Source organism: Panthera pardus, unplaced genomic scaffold (genome assembly GCF_024362965.1).
Source record: "Panthera pardus isolate Hobbes unplaced genomic scaffold, ASM2436296v1 HiC_scaffold_3, whole genome shotgun sequence".
In the NCBI taxonomy this organism is placed as follows: Eukaryota; Metazoa; Chordata; class Mammalia; order Carnivora; family Felidae; genus Panthera; species Panthera pardus.
In genome coordinates this window covers 55213755-55228782 of record NW_026526876.1, presented here as the reverse complement: position 1 = coordinate 55228782, position 15028 = coordinate 55213755, and the positions used below count along the sequence as shown (strand labels likewise).

General features: G+C 53.3%; 2 protein-coding genes across 5 annotated transcripts in view; one reads left to right on the top strand and one right to left on the bottom strand.

Moving 5' to 3' along the window:
- The first annotated feature begins 554 nt into the window (after positions 1–554).
- Positions 555–8304, top strand: SERPINF2 (serpin family F member 2). Of its 3 annotated transcripts, XM_019429604.2 has the most exons (11): positions 592–684; positions 1050–1258; positions 1875–1944; positions 2118–2156; positions 2276–2338; positions 2635–2836; positions 3322–3465; positions 3580–3783; positions 4269–4411; positions 6307–6511; positions 7177–8304. In XM_019429604.2, exons 3-11 carry the CDS (start codon positions 1879–1881, stop codon positions 7587–7589), a joined length of 1479 nt encoding a protein of 492 aa, XP_019285149.2. In that variant the 5' UTR covers positions 592–684; positions 1050–1258; positions 1875–1878; the 3' UTR covers positions 7590–8304. The 3 variants fall into 3 exon arrangements, with proteins under 3 accessions (XP_019285146.2, XP_019285149.2, XP_019285147.2); XM_019429601.2 differs by lacking the exon at positions 1050–1258 and having other exon boundaries at positions 555–684; XM_019429602.2 differs by lacking the exon at positions 1050–1258 and having other exon boundaries at positions 607–731.
- SMYD4 (SET and MYND domain containing 4) overlaps positions 4786–15028 on the bottom strand; it is a 69518-nt gene continuing 59275 nt past the window's right edge. The window contains exon 11 of one of the 2 annotated variants that reach the window (XM_053892968.1): positions 4786–5160. In XM_053892968.1, the coding sequence (XP_053748943.1) occupies positions 4887–5160 (274 nt within the window). In that variant the 3' untranslated portion in view covers positions 4786–4886. Of the gene's footprint in view, positions 5161–13581; positions 14519–15028 lie in introns of those variants that run through there. The other variant, XM_019429595.2, reaches the window with a different exon arrangement.

The window sequence follows — 15028 nt, the reverse complement described above, 5'->3', positions numbered from 1 at the left end:
TGGGGGAAGGTAAGGAGGCTTTGATCTTGCTGAGGGAGGATGCTGGCAGAGGCCATGGCCCTGTCTCTTCTCTCCACCCCTTCCAAACCCAGACTGAAGGCAGCCAATCAGGATCCTGGGCTTGTAGGGATTGGGGATGGGCATCTTATCTTGGGTTCCCCACATAGGCTCCCATAGCTTCCCCTTCCTTACCCTTAGGACGGGGGAGAGAAAAGGACATTGGAAGTGAGAAGCTGGAGGTGGCTCTGAGCCCAGCTGTGTCCTTGGGCATGTCGCATAGACTCTCTGAGCCTCACTAAAATGGGGATGAACCCCCACCTCATGGGGTTGGGGGGAGGCCCTTCCTGGATCTGCCCTACAGATGAGGACAGTCTCCTCAACCGTTTCCTGCACCTCCTTTCTTCAGACTCAGGTGGCAAATCCATGAGGGCTCCAGGTAGCTATCTCAGGGTTAGATGCCCTGGTGGGAATGGGGCTTCCGGCCCCAATATCAATGTTTAACCGGATGTGCAGGTCAATATTTACCAGAAGAGAAAGCAATTTGAACCAGGGTTGGCTGAGAGCAAAGGTCCTCCTGGTGGGAGGGGAGGGCTCAGCTGGGCTGGCTGGAGCCTGGGCAGAGTGTGGGGAGCACCCAAGTGGGGCCAGAGGGACAGTGTGTGCAGCAGCGAGGAGCCTGCAGAGGTACGAGGGGAGGGGTGGCTCGGCCTGCTCTTTGGGCAGGAGAGGAGGTAAGAGCTGCCTACCTGGCTGAGGGGGTCTGGGGTGAATTTATTCAGGTTTCTTATTTCCCAGCCTCCTGGGTGATGAAGACCCAAGGTGGGGGTTCTGGCAGGAGTCTCCCTGGGACTTCAAAAACTAGAGGTCCTTTCTTGCCAGGAAGTTTCAAAAGCCCAGGTTGGAGATCAGAGCCCTGGCCAAGGGTCCTTGTGTGTGATGGGGGGTGGGGCCAGGGGTGATAGAAGGACTGGTCCTGAGATGGGGGTGGGGTTGGAGTGTGTGGGACCCGCTCTGGGACAGATCTAGACCTGCCCATCCCCACCCGCCAGCCTGGCTTCCCGTAGCTGACCTGGACAGAGTGGGGGGCGAGGCCTGTGCTTCCCGTAAGTCCAAAGGTGGCTCTGTTGGGAGCCATTCATTGGGCTCAGTTGCTGGGTCAACAACGTGGCTCTCCAGCCCATCTCACCAACGCTGCTGAGACCTCAGGGCCTCACGGGCCTGTCCACGTTGGTGGTCAAGACCAGACGAGCCAGAAAAGGTGGGCCACTGGACAGCAGGTTGGATAGGAGCTCTGGGAAAGGGGCCCCAGTATGGAGGAGGCTTCGGGGCAGGCTTCCCAGAAGAGGGGCCCTGGGCTAGGCCGACAGCAGCCATGTGACTGAGTGCCAGGCATTGTAATCAGGACTCACAAAGACGGTCTTATTTTGGTCCTCACAATAAACAGTGGGAGGAGGTAGGGACTTCTGCTACCATTTGACAAGAAAAGGCAAAGCCCAGAGGGGTAAGGGAGATCTATCTCGGGTCCTCTGAGAAGAGGCAGGATGTGGATTCTAAACCAGGGCTGACTCACAACATGGGGCCTTGAAGAATGAGGACTGCTCTTGTTTCGATATTTCCCCTATAAACCTGAACATTTTCAGTGCACGAAATGGGAAAAACCGGAAAGTAAGAAGGGGTTAAAAGCAATTAGGGGGAGCTCCCCACCCCTGAGAGATGGAAACCAGGGCGAGTGTGTTTTCGGGTGGGTGTGCAGGCGCTTGCTGGGTTGACCCTCAGCGTAGAGGCTCAGGAGTTGCCAGGCCAGGCAACGTGTGGGTGGGATCCCGCGCGGGAGCGTGGGCGAGCTGGGGACGCAGGCTCCCTGTCCCGCACAGGAACATGGCGCTGCTGCTCCGGGGGCTCCTGCTGCTCGGCTTGTCCTGCCTGCAAGGCCCCTGCCTGGTGGTGAGCCTGGGCCTCGGTCAGGGTGGGGCGGGGAGGCAGGGGGAGCCACGCCGGGGGTCGGGTGTGTGTGTGTGTGTGGGGGGGGGTCTGGGCGGGAAGAGGAGGGGGCTGAGTCGAGGGAGGCTTTGGCTCTGAGGGCGTTCCCTCTCCTCTCCTCATCCCTTTCTCGACAGTTCTCCGCGGCGAGTGCCATGGAGCCCTTGGACCAGCAGGTACTGGGGAGTGAGGGGCGAGAGGGGGAGGAAGGCCTTGAGGGGCCTCACCTGTGGCTCTTGCAGGGTGGGGGACGTGTGGGAAGGGTCCCGCTCCATTCGCTTCCTCCCTTCTTCAGCTAATGAGCGGGCCGGCCCAGGAGAAGCTGCCCCCGCTTATCCTCCTCAAGTTGGGCAACCAGGTACAACCAGGTGGGGCTGGGGGAAGAGTGGGCGGGGTCCGAGGGAGGAGGGCCAATCAGCAGGGGCGAGGGACCCGGGGGCGTGGTCATGAGGCTGAGACCTAAAGGGAGAGGGTGGGAGGGAGGGACGAAAGGAAAGGACGGGGTCCCCAGAAGGCTATTGCCCACGTGACTCTCCTTCTCTTGTCAGGACTGGGACGAAGCCCTGCTGTTCCCAGGCACAGGGCTTATGAAAGGGATCTTGCAACACAGAGCAGACCCCTTGGCCCTACTGACCCTCTGATCTGTCCCTGTAGGAGCCCAGTGGCCATTTTGCCCTGAAGAAGGCCCCAAGAGACTGCAAGGGAGCCCCAACCCCAGAGGAGACCCGCAAGTTGGCCCAGGCCATGATGGCCTTCACCACAGATCTGTTCTCCCTGGTGGCCCAAAGGGGCACCAGCCCCAACCTCATCCTGTCGCCTCTGAGTGTGGCCCTGGCATTGTCTCACCTGGCACTAGGTACTGTGACCTCTCCAGGCCAGCAGAGCTGGGAGGCCAGTAGGAACTCCATACTCCAGAGTTTACTAGTGGGTGCTTCTTCCATCAGGGTCACTTGGATGTTTGGTAAAAATGCAGATTCCTTGGCACACCTCTAGTCTCTGTGAATCAGATTCCCAGGGATTGGGCCTAAGGATATGCTTCCGGTGATTTTTATGCAAGGGTTTGAGAGCTACGATGTCTTCACTGGACTGGATGCTCTCATGGTGGGAAACTGAGGTTCAGAGAGGGAAAACAACTTGGATGAGGTGAGGTCACCCAGACGGCAGCAGCAGAGATGAAAGTAAAACTTAGGGAGTACTGTCATTCAGACCAGTTCAGTGGATATGGGAGGAGAATGTGATGCCGTGGGCGTGCTCACCATGGGGGTTTAACAGGGGCTAGAGTGGGCAGCAGGGCAGGAAAGAACCCCGGCCCTGGGCCACAGCTGATGTGGTCCTCTCCAGGGGCTCAGAACCAAACGCTGCAGAAGTTACTACAGGTGCTGCACGCAGACTCAGGGCACTGCCTCCCCCACCTGCTGAGCCACCTTTGCCAGGACCTGGGCCCTGGGGCATTCCGACTGGCTGCTAGAATGTACCTGCAGAAAGGTAGGTGCTGGTGGTTTGGAGCTCCCTAGGTAGTGCCCTGGGCTGAACGGGGTTGATGGAGATGGGCTTGGCCTAGGTTAGGGTTAGGAACAGCTTGTGGCCCCTCCTGTGTAGGATTTCCCATCAAAGAAGACTTCCTGGAACAATCAGAACAGCTCTTTGGCGCAAAGCCTGTGAGCCTGACAGGAAGGAAGAGGGATGATCTGGTGAACATCAACCAATGGGTGAAGGAGGCCACAGAGGGGAAGATTGAGGATTTCCTTTCAGAGCTGCCAGATGACACAGTGTTGCTTCTCCTCAATGCCATCCACTTCCAGGGTGCGTTTGTCCTCTCCTCGGGTCCCCCACCCCTCAGCTGGTACCCCTGCCCTGTAGGCTGAGCTGGGCTGCAAAACCTTTGTCCTCAGGGTTTTTCTCCTCAGGGCTGGGCCAGGAGGCAGGGAGATCTCTGGGTTGTGGCTTGGGGGAGGGTGGGAAACAGGTGATGGTTTGCCAAAGAGGGGGCCAGGAACTGGATAGGGCTGTTGTGCCCTAGCAGGAAACTGAGTCTGAAAGGATCGGCCAGGTGGGGGTGGGGGGGCAGGTGGGACGCTCCTGGGAGCATGGCAGGGCATGGGAAGAATGCAAGTCCAGATTTCCAAAATGCTACAGGGAAGACACCTTAGATCAGCTGGGTATGCACTGGCACAGTGTCCCTTGGGGGTTTGACTCTACCTTTTGTCCCTTGAACGGGTTCTGGGTGGAATAGGGAAGAGGCTGGTGGTGTCCCAGTCTATGTGGCCCCTGCCCTCTGCTGGATATAGGTTTCTGGAGGAGCAAGTTCGACCCGAGCCTCACCCAGAGAGACAGTTTCCACCTGAATGAGGAGTTCACGGTGCCAGTGGACATGATGCAAGCCCGCACGTATCCCCTGCGCTGGTTCCTGCTGGAGCAGCCTGAGATACAGGTCACCTTTGATCACCCACCCAGGCTGGGCCTGACTGCTGGGAGGCGGGGAAAGGAGGGGGCGGGGCTGTGGAGCAGGCACAGGGGTAGAGGGAGCTGTGGCCCATCTTCCTTGCAGTCCTGTCGCTGAGACAGGTGGCTCTGGAAGGTCTCACTGTGCCCTGACCCAGTGGGGACTGAGGTTCCAGTCTCTTCGAAGTTCATTAATTTGGCAAAAGTATGTGGGGGCATGTGCTGCATGCCAGATCCTGTTCTAGGCTCCGGGAGCACAAGGGGGATCTGGTCCCCGCTCTCGAGAGGGAAGATACAGAGTACACGAACAAACATAGTTTCAGAGAGTGGTGAGTGCTGCGAAGGAAAAAAAAAAGTGATTGATCGGTGGCTGGGGAAGATATTTTAGATACAGTGGTCAGGGAGCGTTCTTTGAGGAGGGGCCTTGGGTCGAAACCCAGGTGATCTTTGGTGATAAGGGTTTATTATAAAGGCCCATGGGTTGTTGGGCAGCACAGGGGCCACTCAACAGCTGTAGAGCCACTCAGCCTCAGCATCCCCAAGCCTGGGCGATGTGACCTGGCTGTCACAGTGCTCCTTAAGAGAAAGGAGGGTCTGGTTGGGATGGATTTGTCAGTATCCTGCTGGAACATTCTGATCGCATGGAGTGCAATGCCAAGCTGTCTCAGGTGAGGCCTCCCTTGCTTCTGGCCCAAATGTGGTCCTCTTGGCTTGAGCGTGGATCCCAGGGCCCGTGAGCTGTGGCAGAGACGGCAGTGTTGGTTAGTTTCACAAGACGGCCTGGCACAGACCTCAGCTGCTTCTGTTAGCCCTCCTGAGAGGGGCTGTGGGCCTGTGGTTGAGGCGGACCCTTGGAGCAGCGTCCCGCTTCTCCCTTCCACCCTGACAGGTAGACAGTCTTGTTCACCTCCCCACCTGTGCCCTTCGTGCTGTTCCTGCTCTCTAGGCTGTGTCCTGCCCCTCCTCCTTTACCCTCTGCCTCTGTTCCTGGCCCTCGGGCCTCCTCTTCCTCATGCACTCTGCAGGTAGGCCCTGGGCAGCCAAAGGTGGGGCTGCCCCCGCCCCCCCGCCAGGGCTCCTGCTCCCTGGCTGCTCTGCCTGGAGCCTGAGGGGATCACAGCTGCCAGGGGCCATCGAGCCCAGTGCTTTCCACACTTGTGTAGCTGCAGAAACCCCACTGACATGAAATCTTACCTCAAACCACATACACACCCGGGCAGTCACTGTTGAAGGTTGGGGGGTGGGGAGGGAACCACCCTTTGCGGTGGCTCCTCTACAGAACCCAGGGTGGTTTGGACATGAACAACGCAGGCCATTGTACACATGGAGAAACTGAGAGGCCGACACGGGGGCCTTTCTCAACCCAAGTCACTGGTAGCAGGTGAAGAGAGAGAAAGTCACCATTTATTGAGCACTGCCTATGTGCCGATACTCTGTTAGAAGCTTTAAATGTTTATTTATGTTTGAGGAAGAGAGTGCTAGCAGGGGAGGGGCAGAGACAGAGGGGGACAGGGATCCGAAGTGGGCTCTGCGCGGACAGCAGAGAGCCCGATGCGGGGCTTGAACTCACAAACCGTGAGATCATGACCTGAGCCCAAGTCGGACGCCTAACTGATTGAGCCACCCAAATGCCCCTCTGCTAGAAGCTTTAAAAGGCTCTCTCTCTCTCCTCTCTGTGTGTGTCACACATCACCCTGCAATGTGGGCAGGTAGTATTATTCCACTTCACAAGTGAGGAAATGGAGGCTCAGGGAGGCCGAACACAACCTGAGAAGAATAGCCTGGAACCCCTGGTCCATCTGTCTCAGCAGCATGTGCTGGCCCAGACCCCATCGGGTCTGGGCGCTTACTGGTCCTCACGTTGTTGCCTTTCCTTTTCCGTAGGTGGCTCATTTCCCCTTTAAGAACAACATGAGCTTTGTGGTCATTATGCCGACCCACTTTGAGTGGAACGTGTCCCAGGTGCTGGCCAACCTGAGCTGGGACATCCTGCACCAGCCCTTACTGCGAGAGAAACCCACCAAGGTCCAGCTGCCTAAGCTGCATCTGAAATACCAGCTGGACCTGGTGGCCACCCTCAGCCAGCTGGGTAAGGAGGCTGGGCATGGGACAGCTCCCCCGGGTCAGGCTACGGCATGGGACAGCCTCCCCTAAGTCAGGCTAGGGCATGGGACAGCCAGAGTGGGTGAGGAGGAACCCCCACCCCCACCCCAAGCTGGCAGTGGGGTACCCTAGCTTTGGGTCCCAGCCTTTTCTGGGGCTTCGGGAGGCAAGAGCATTTCCTATGAGCCCCTGGACCATCTGTCCTGGGGTGGGCTGGGGTGGCCCAGGGAATGAGGACCTGCTCCATCCAAGACTGAGCATTGCAGAGAATCCCCGCTAGAGAGCCTGGGTGGCATGTGAGCCTTTCTGGCTGTCCTGCAAGGGGCACTGTACTAGGCACTGGGAGCCCACCGTGTACCAAGAGCTCCGTCAGATGGAGTGGACAGATAAGGAATCAGGTACTTACAATTCAGTATGAGTGAAAAGAGGGAGGGGCTTCTCTCCAGTTCACTGGATTTGGGGGCAGAGGATCAGGGAGGGCTTCCTGGAGGAAGGGACTTTTAAGCTGATACTTGGAGGTTAAATAAGAGTTAACCGGGGACCTGTGGGTTGGAGGTGTTCCCTGGCCAGGATGCCAGACACCCTCCCGGGTGCCCAGGCGGCCTGGGGGGCAGCAGGCAGCTCTGAGCAGCAATCCCCTGCCCTGGGCAGGCCTGCAGGAACTGTTCCAGGCCCCAGACCTACGTGGGATCTCTGACCAGAGGCTGGTGGTGTCCAGCGTGCAGCATCAGTCCACTCTGGAGCTCAGCGAGGCTGGCGTGGAGGCGGCCGCGGCAACCGGCACTGCCATGTCCCGCATGTCTCTCTCCTCCTTCATCGTGAACCGCCCCTTTGTCTTCTTCATCCTCGAGGACACAACAAGCATGCCCCTCTTCGTGGGCAGCGTGAGGAACCCCAACCCCAGCGCGCAGTGGGAGCGCAAGGAACAGCAGGATTCCCCGGACGACAGGGACTCCTTCCTGAACCAGAAAGCCTTCCCCCGTGGAGACAAGCCCTTTGGCCCTGACTTGAAACTTGCGCCCCCCTCAGAGGAGGATTACCCCCAGCCTAATAGCCCCAAGTGAGAGGCCAGCTGCCAGCATCCTGAGTCCCTGCCTGGACCAACTTCTCAACTCCTGAGACTCTTTCCAAACAGCTTCGTGGATTAGGGCAGGGGTCTGGGTGGGCGGTCTGGGAGCGGAGAGGAGTTGTTTTCTCCCCGCTCCTCTCCTCTCTCGGGGAGTTTGGGGTGGGTGGGGCCAGGATGTGGGCGGGCGCCAGGGAATCATGGGCCTGGATCCCACATCATTTCTTCCAAAGCGGCTAGGAGGCTGTCCTTGTTTGGGGCTTGGGCAGAGGGGCAGCTAGAGAGATCCACTTTTGTCAGGAAGGGAGAGAGGTTATTCCCTAAGTTGGCGGTGGCACTTCCACATTTGTTTACCAGAGGGGGGGTGGGGACAGGAGGGAATGGATGCCTTGGCTGGGGAGAGAACTGACAGACCCTGGGGGTGGAGCCTTGTCCCACTGTGTGGGTGGGAGTTGAGCCTTCCAGTCCCTGCTTCGCTCTTAACCTCCCCAAGGCCCTCAGCCCTCCGCCCACCCTGATGTTGTGTCACCTCAGTCCCCCCACCGCTCCTTGGACATACCCACATTGCCAGGACTCTCCTTCCCTCCGCTCCCTCCTCTACCCAGGTGTCTCAGGGGCTGCAGTGGGAGAGGAGGGGGATAGTTCCCTAAGGCTCTTTTGTAAAGTTTTTGTAATGATTTTTATGCCACGCGAATAAAGAATGAATGGCCCTGGCTGCTTTGCTGTCACTATTCTGGGCGTGAGTGGGAGCAGGAGGGCGGAGGAAGGTGGGAGGAGGCCACAGGCTGCACTGAGCACCCGGCTGGTGCCTGAGGGCAGGCAGCCCTCTCTGCCACGTTTGTCCTCTGACCACTCGCCCGCCCTTCTCCGCGCAGTCCCCTCTGACCTCGCCAGCCGTCTCCAGGGCCGCCTCCACGCCAGCCTGGCTCTGCTCTCAGCCTCTTCCCCTCTAGGGACCTCCAGCAGCTGGCAACAAGGGTGGCTCAGAAATAGCGCCGGCCTCCCAGTTTGGGAGAACTGGCAATTAGGGAGCTTCTGGAGTTTCTAATTACATGCGGGTCCTTCTGCCAGGAGCAGGCGCCCGCCAGCCGGGGGGCAGGCTGCAGGAAGCGCTGGCTCCAGCTGGAGGCTGTCAGCGCCCCAGATCTGGGGGGAGTGATTGGGCGCACCGCGGCACCGGCACCCGGCTGGGGGCAGCGCGGGTGTCCACGTGGGTGGGCCCTTGTCTGTGAGCGCAGGGTGTCTGTGCAGTGGCCGCCTGCAACCCTGAAGAACACTGGTTAAGAGCAAGTGCCTGGGGTAGACTCTTGCTTCTAACAAACCGGCAGTGTGGGGAGACAGGTAGTAAATAAAACAAGCGAAATAGATGGTGTGTCAGAGGCTGACAAGGGCTATGGGGAGAAAGGAAGCAGGGAAGGCCTCCCCTATAGGTGGTGTGGGAGCAGAGACTGGAAGCAGGGGAGGGCAGGCACCATGGAAATCTTGGGGAGGAGCTTCCCGGGCAGAGGAGGAGCAAGGGCAGAAGTGGGAGCATGCTCAGAAGGTTCAGGATGAGCAGGAGATCCATAAGGCTGGGGCGGGGTGGGGGTGGGGAGGGGTCAGAGGGGAACTGGAGACCGATGGCGTTAAGGCTTTAAGGTCGCTGTAGAGAGTGTTGTTTTTATCTTTGGAGTAAGAAGTAATTGGAAAGTTAAATCAGCAGTCTACCAACTTCTAAATCCTTCTCCGCTCTCTCCTCCTCTCCATTCTGGCTTTAGCCACAGTTTGGATCTGGTCATCACTCCCACGGGTCACCTGCCCTCACCTCCTAGGTTCTCCCTGCTGCTGGTCTGACTGTATCCCCCTACACGTCCTTGTCAGAGCCTGTGTGTCCAGCAGTGAGTCAAGCTCTGGGGAGACAGCAGTGAGCCAGCAGACAAGATCCCTACCCACCGGAGCCTAAATCCGGTGGTGGAGTGATCTAGACAATAAACAAGTGAAAATCTTGCGTTGAAATATGGTATGCAAAGTGCACAAGTCTCAACTGTACATGAGCTTAATGAATTTTCTCATGAACCCAATACCCCTGTGCAACCAGCACCTGCATCAAGAAATGGTACTCACTCTCCTGACTTCCAGGAACAGATTCGTCTTTCCTGGTTTTGAACTTCATATGAAGGAATTATAGGGTCTGCTCTGTTGGGTCTAGCTTCTTTTGTTCAACCTCCTGTTTGTGACATTCGTCTGTGTTGTTGTGGATGGCAATAATCCACTCACTGTGGAAGGCTTTTAAGTGAGGGGTGCCGTGGTCTGATGTTGAGTTCTAGAAGGCTCTCTTTGGCTGCTGTGTGGAGAACGGAATGTAGAGGGACAAGCGTGGGTTAGCAGGCAAGAGACACAGGGGGTGCGGGTATTTTGCAGATAGATGCTGTAGATTCTGTGGATAGATTGTATGGGACATGATGGAAAGGAAAGGCCCAATGATGGTGGGGTTCATAGTTCAGATTCCTGGATTTCTGTTTTGAGAAAATGGGTTTCACGGAGATGGGATCCAGAGTAAGGGACAGATTTTAGCATAGATCGGAGGTTTCTCCCTTTCCTTCTTTCCTTCCTTCCTTCTTTCTTTCTTTCCTTTTTTTTTTTTAATTTATTTTTAAGTAATCTCTACACCCGACGTGTGGCTTGAACCCACAACCCCGCGATCAAGAGTTGCACACTCCACCGACTGAGCCAGCCAGGCGCCCGACTGGAGATTTCTAGTTTGAACATGTTGGGACTGAACTACCACATTAATGTAGACTAACATCGTCTACCGGGGACAGTTCAGGTTATGTCTGTGGTTCTACTTTTGTTCTGAGGAGTGTTTGGATGGTAAATTATATGTTCATCCTACCTACGCGGCATCCAAGTGGATTTGTCAAATAGGCTATTGGGTATCTTGGTCAGGAATACACACTTGGAAGTATCTGGGAGCATACAGATGCATTGAAAGTCACGGAACTAGGGGAAATCACCTAAGAGGAGATGTTGATGGTGAGGAAAAGGGGTCCCTGGATCGAGCCAGCTAAGGAGACAGGAAAGATGCAGTGTGTGAGGCAGGGGTGTCAGGGGGTTGGTGGGGAGTGGAGTGGCGAATGGGGGTGTGTGGAGAGGCAGAGTTTCAAGAAGGAGGAACCATCTGCTCTGCTGCCTGTTGTCAAGGGAAGAGACGTCACTTTGGTGGTCAACATGAAGGTCACCCGTGAACTTGGCTACAGCTGTTTCGAAAGAGAGGTGGGCACAGAAGCAAGTTTGAAACTGAGGAGGGAATGGAGCGGGACACCTCTCACAGTAATCGGAGGAGAGAGAAATCTTTCTTCGTGAGTTATCATGAAATCATTGGGACAGACAAAAGGTGTAATGAATTGCATAATGCCATTAAAATATTCTCAATATAGCGACAGCTTTACAAGTCCTTCCACGATCCCTCCTCTACTCCCATAACTGTCATCCTGAATTTGGTTTCTATTATTTTCATGTATTTCTTTTACTGTGATCACACGAATTTTTTTTTATCCTTGGGTAGTATATAGTGTGTGTTTTTAAGCCTTATGTAACTGTGTCGTGCAGTTTGCATGTTTCTGCAACTTGTATCACTTCACCCTCTGAGACAGGTCTGTGTTGATACAAATGACTTCCCTTCACTTTCTCAGGGCTGGAAGACTTTTCCATCTCTAGTCTCCTTTTGATGGACATGCATCTACTTTTTTTTTTTTTTTTAATTTTTTTCTTTAACGTTTATTTATTTTTGAGAGACAGAGACAGAGCACAAGCAGGGGAAGGGCAGAGAGAGAGGGAGACACAGAATCCGAAGCAGGCTCCAGGCTCTGAGCTGTCAGCACAGAGCTGGTTCGGGGCTCGAACCCATGAACCTTGAGATCATGATCTGAGCCACCTAGGCATCCCATTAGTTTGTTTCTTTTTGTCACTATAAATAGTCCTGCTATAACATTCTTGACCATACATACTTCCTTGTGCACACATGTGGAATCTTGCCAACTTGCATGTTTAGGATTGGAATTGCTGAGTTGCAGATTGGGTCTCCCCATCTTTAACTGCCAGGGCTGCCCCCTATGGTTACGCACAGCTTTGCCATTTGTTGCCACATTGTTCCTAGAAGTGGTTGTATCAATTTATATTCTCACATTCTCAGCTGCAGGGCATTAAGAGATCCTGGTTGTCCACATCCTCACCAACACTGGGTCTTGTCAGATGTTTAAATTTTGCTGATCTGGGGGCGCCTGGGTGGCTCAGTCGGTTAAGCGGCCGACTTCGGCTCAGGTCACGATCTCGCAGTCCGTGAGTTCGAGCCCCGCGTCGGGCTCTGTGCTGACAGCTCAGAGCCTGGAGCCTGTTTCAGATTCTGTGTCTCCCTCTCTCTGACCCTCCCCTGTTCATGCTCTGTCTCTCCCTGTCTCAAAAATAAATAAATAAAAAAAACGTTAAAAAAAATAAATTTTGCTGATCTGATGATGAGTGTGAAACACACTCATCAAATTACGGTTTTAATTTGCATTCCCCTGATTACTGGTGAGAATAAACCATCTTTTTCATCAGTTTAGTGGCCACTTTGGATTCTCCCGTGAATTACTTGGGTCTATGGTTCTGTTGAGTTTTTAATTTTTTGTATTAATATGTAGCTGTCTCTATATTACCGTTAGTAATCTTTTGGGCTTTTTTTTTTTTTTTTGGTTTTTTGTCAGTTACCTGTGTAACAATTATGTTCTCCCAGTGTGAGCCTTTTGTTTTCATTTTGTTTTATGGTATCTTCTCATGTTTTCAGTTTTAGTGTTAAATTTACCAATCTTTTATAATTTGTTCTTCTTTTGGTGTCTTGTTTAAAAAAAAATCCTTTCTACCCAGAGATCACAAAGAGATCCATTCATACCTTTCCCTTTTTTTTTTTTTTAAGTTTATTTATTTATTTTGAGAGAGAGAGAGAGAGAAAGACAGTGCACGAGCAGGGGAGGGTCAGAGAGAGAGGGAGAGAGAGAGAATCCCAAGTAGGTTCCACACTGTCAGTACAGAGCCCGATGCAGGGCTCAAACTCACAAACCATAAGATCATGACCTGAGCCGAAGTCGGACACTTAACAAGACAAGCCACCCAGGCGCCCCTGTATTTGCTTTTGAAAGCATTAAAAGTATGTCTGAAAGGATACATAGGAAAGAGATTAACAGAGGTTTCCAGGGAGTGGTATGAGGTGACTGGAGATCAGATCACTGTGTACCTTTTGTTGCTTTTGGGTTTTGAAACTTGTGAAAAAAATGCTAATTTTTCTTTAATGTTTACTTATTTTTGACAAAGAGAGCATGAGCAGGGGAGGGGCAGAGAGAGAAGGAAACAGAAGATCTGAAACTGGCTCTGTGTTGACATCAGAGAGCCTGATGCAGGGCTCGAACACATGAACCGTGAGATCATGACATGAGCTGAAGTCAGACACTTAACTAATGCCTATTCTTAATTAAAAAAAATTTTTTTAATGTTTATTTATTTTTGAGAGTGGCAGGGGTGGGGGGGAGCAGAGAGAGAGGGAGACACAGAATCTGGAGCAGGCTCCAGGCGCTGAGTTGTGAGCACAGGGCCCGATGAGGCGCTCGAACTCACAGACACGTGAAATCATGACCTGAGCCGAAGTCGAATGCTCAATTGACTGAGCCACCCAGGTGCCCCCTATTCTTAAATAATTTAAATAAAAAATCATTAAGAAAGTTTCTTCAGGGGCGCCTGGGTGGCTCAGTCAGTGGAGTGTCTGACTCCAGCTCAGGTCATGATCTCGTGGTCCGTGAGTTCGAGCCCCGTGTCGGGCTCAGTGCTGACAGCTCAGAGCCTGGAGCCTGCTTCAGATTCTGTGTCCCCCCCCCCATCTGCCCCTCCCCTGCTCATGCTCTCTCTCTGTCAAAAATAAATATTAAAAAAAAATTTTTTTAAAAAAAGAAAGTTTCTTCAAAAACAGAAATTGTTTTTCACATTTAATCCCTAATGTAGCTAGAGCTACTTTTTGTGAATGGTGTGAGATAGGGATCCAGTTTTAACTTGTCCACATGGATACTTGCACCCTTCCTGCGTTTCCATGCTTAGCTCCTTCTTATTCACCCTTTAAGACAGCTTAGATTCATATATTCCAACCACATTGCCACAATACCCTTCAGAACAGTGCTGTCCGATAGAAATACAATGCAAACTACATACGTAATTTAAGATTTTATAGTAGCCACATTAAAAAAGAAATCGGTGAAATTAATTTTAGTAATATATTGCATTTAACCCAATACATATAATCAGTGTAAAAACTACTGAGATACTTTACAGTATTTTTTTTTCATACGAAATATCCACAATCTGCTGTGTATATTACACTTATAGGATATCAGACTAGCCACATTTCAAGTGCTCTGTGGCCACATGGTTAGTGACTATTGTACTGGACAGCGGGGTTGTAGAGCCTGCTATCACAGAATGTGCCACGTTATGGTGGAACAATCTGTTCTCATACCAGCCTCTTACTATTAGCCAGTAAGTTTCTGGAGTGTGGCACTGAGCCTTATTCATCTATATCCTTCTCCTCCTCTGCATACCTAGCCAGCGACTTGCATAGAGGTACTCAACTTTTTTTGTTGAAAGGCTTGAACTCTGACTGTTGAGAGAGTTTTCTTATATAAAGCTGAACCCATTGGAAAGTTCTACCCAGGGGCTCTAGTTCTGCTCCCTGGAGCCTCACAGGAGGTGATGGTGTTTTCTGGAATTTTCTCTTCCCCAGCTAAATATTCCAGGGCGTTCCCTGTTCCTTCCCTGATCTCTTCTCTGGAATTTTCTCTTCCTCCAGCTAAATATTCCAGGCTTTCCCCGTTCCTTCCCTGATCTCTTCTCCGGATGACCACTGGGCTCTCGGCCAGCACTCATACCTGCCTGGAAAGCGTTTTGTTACGTTATTTCCCATGTCAGTATTTTAGGTTCACAACCACACGGCAAGGTCCTAAACGTCCCAGCTGAGCAGGGCCCAGGTGTTCCCCCATCTAGAGGACCTGTATTGTGCCTAGCAGGTGCCCAGCACACTCTTGGCCTCCCCTCAGGACTAACGGTTCTAGCACAGCCCAGTTCTTCCTCTGGTCAGATATTTCCCCCACTGCCCTTTCGGATCTTTAGAAATCACAGAATTCCAGGGCTGAAAAAGCAGACAGACATCCCAGTTCCATTTCTCCATTTTTCAGCCAAGGCAAGGCAGGAGCTGGGAGAGTTGTCTTGCCCCAAATCCCAGCTAGTGCCAGAGCCAAGGACCAGGAAAAACCTAGAGTCCTAGCACTGGGCAGGGTTGTTTTTTTTTTTTCCCCTCTCTGCTCTAGCCTGCCTCCCGGGCCTCCTCCTGCAAGTCTCTTCCTCAGGCCTGTCTCCCACCCGAGTTGGCCAGGGTGCCCTCTG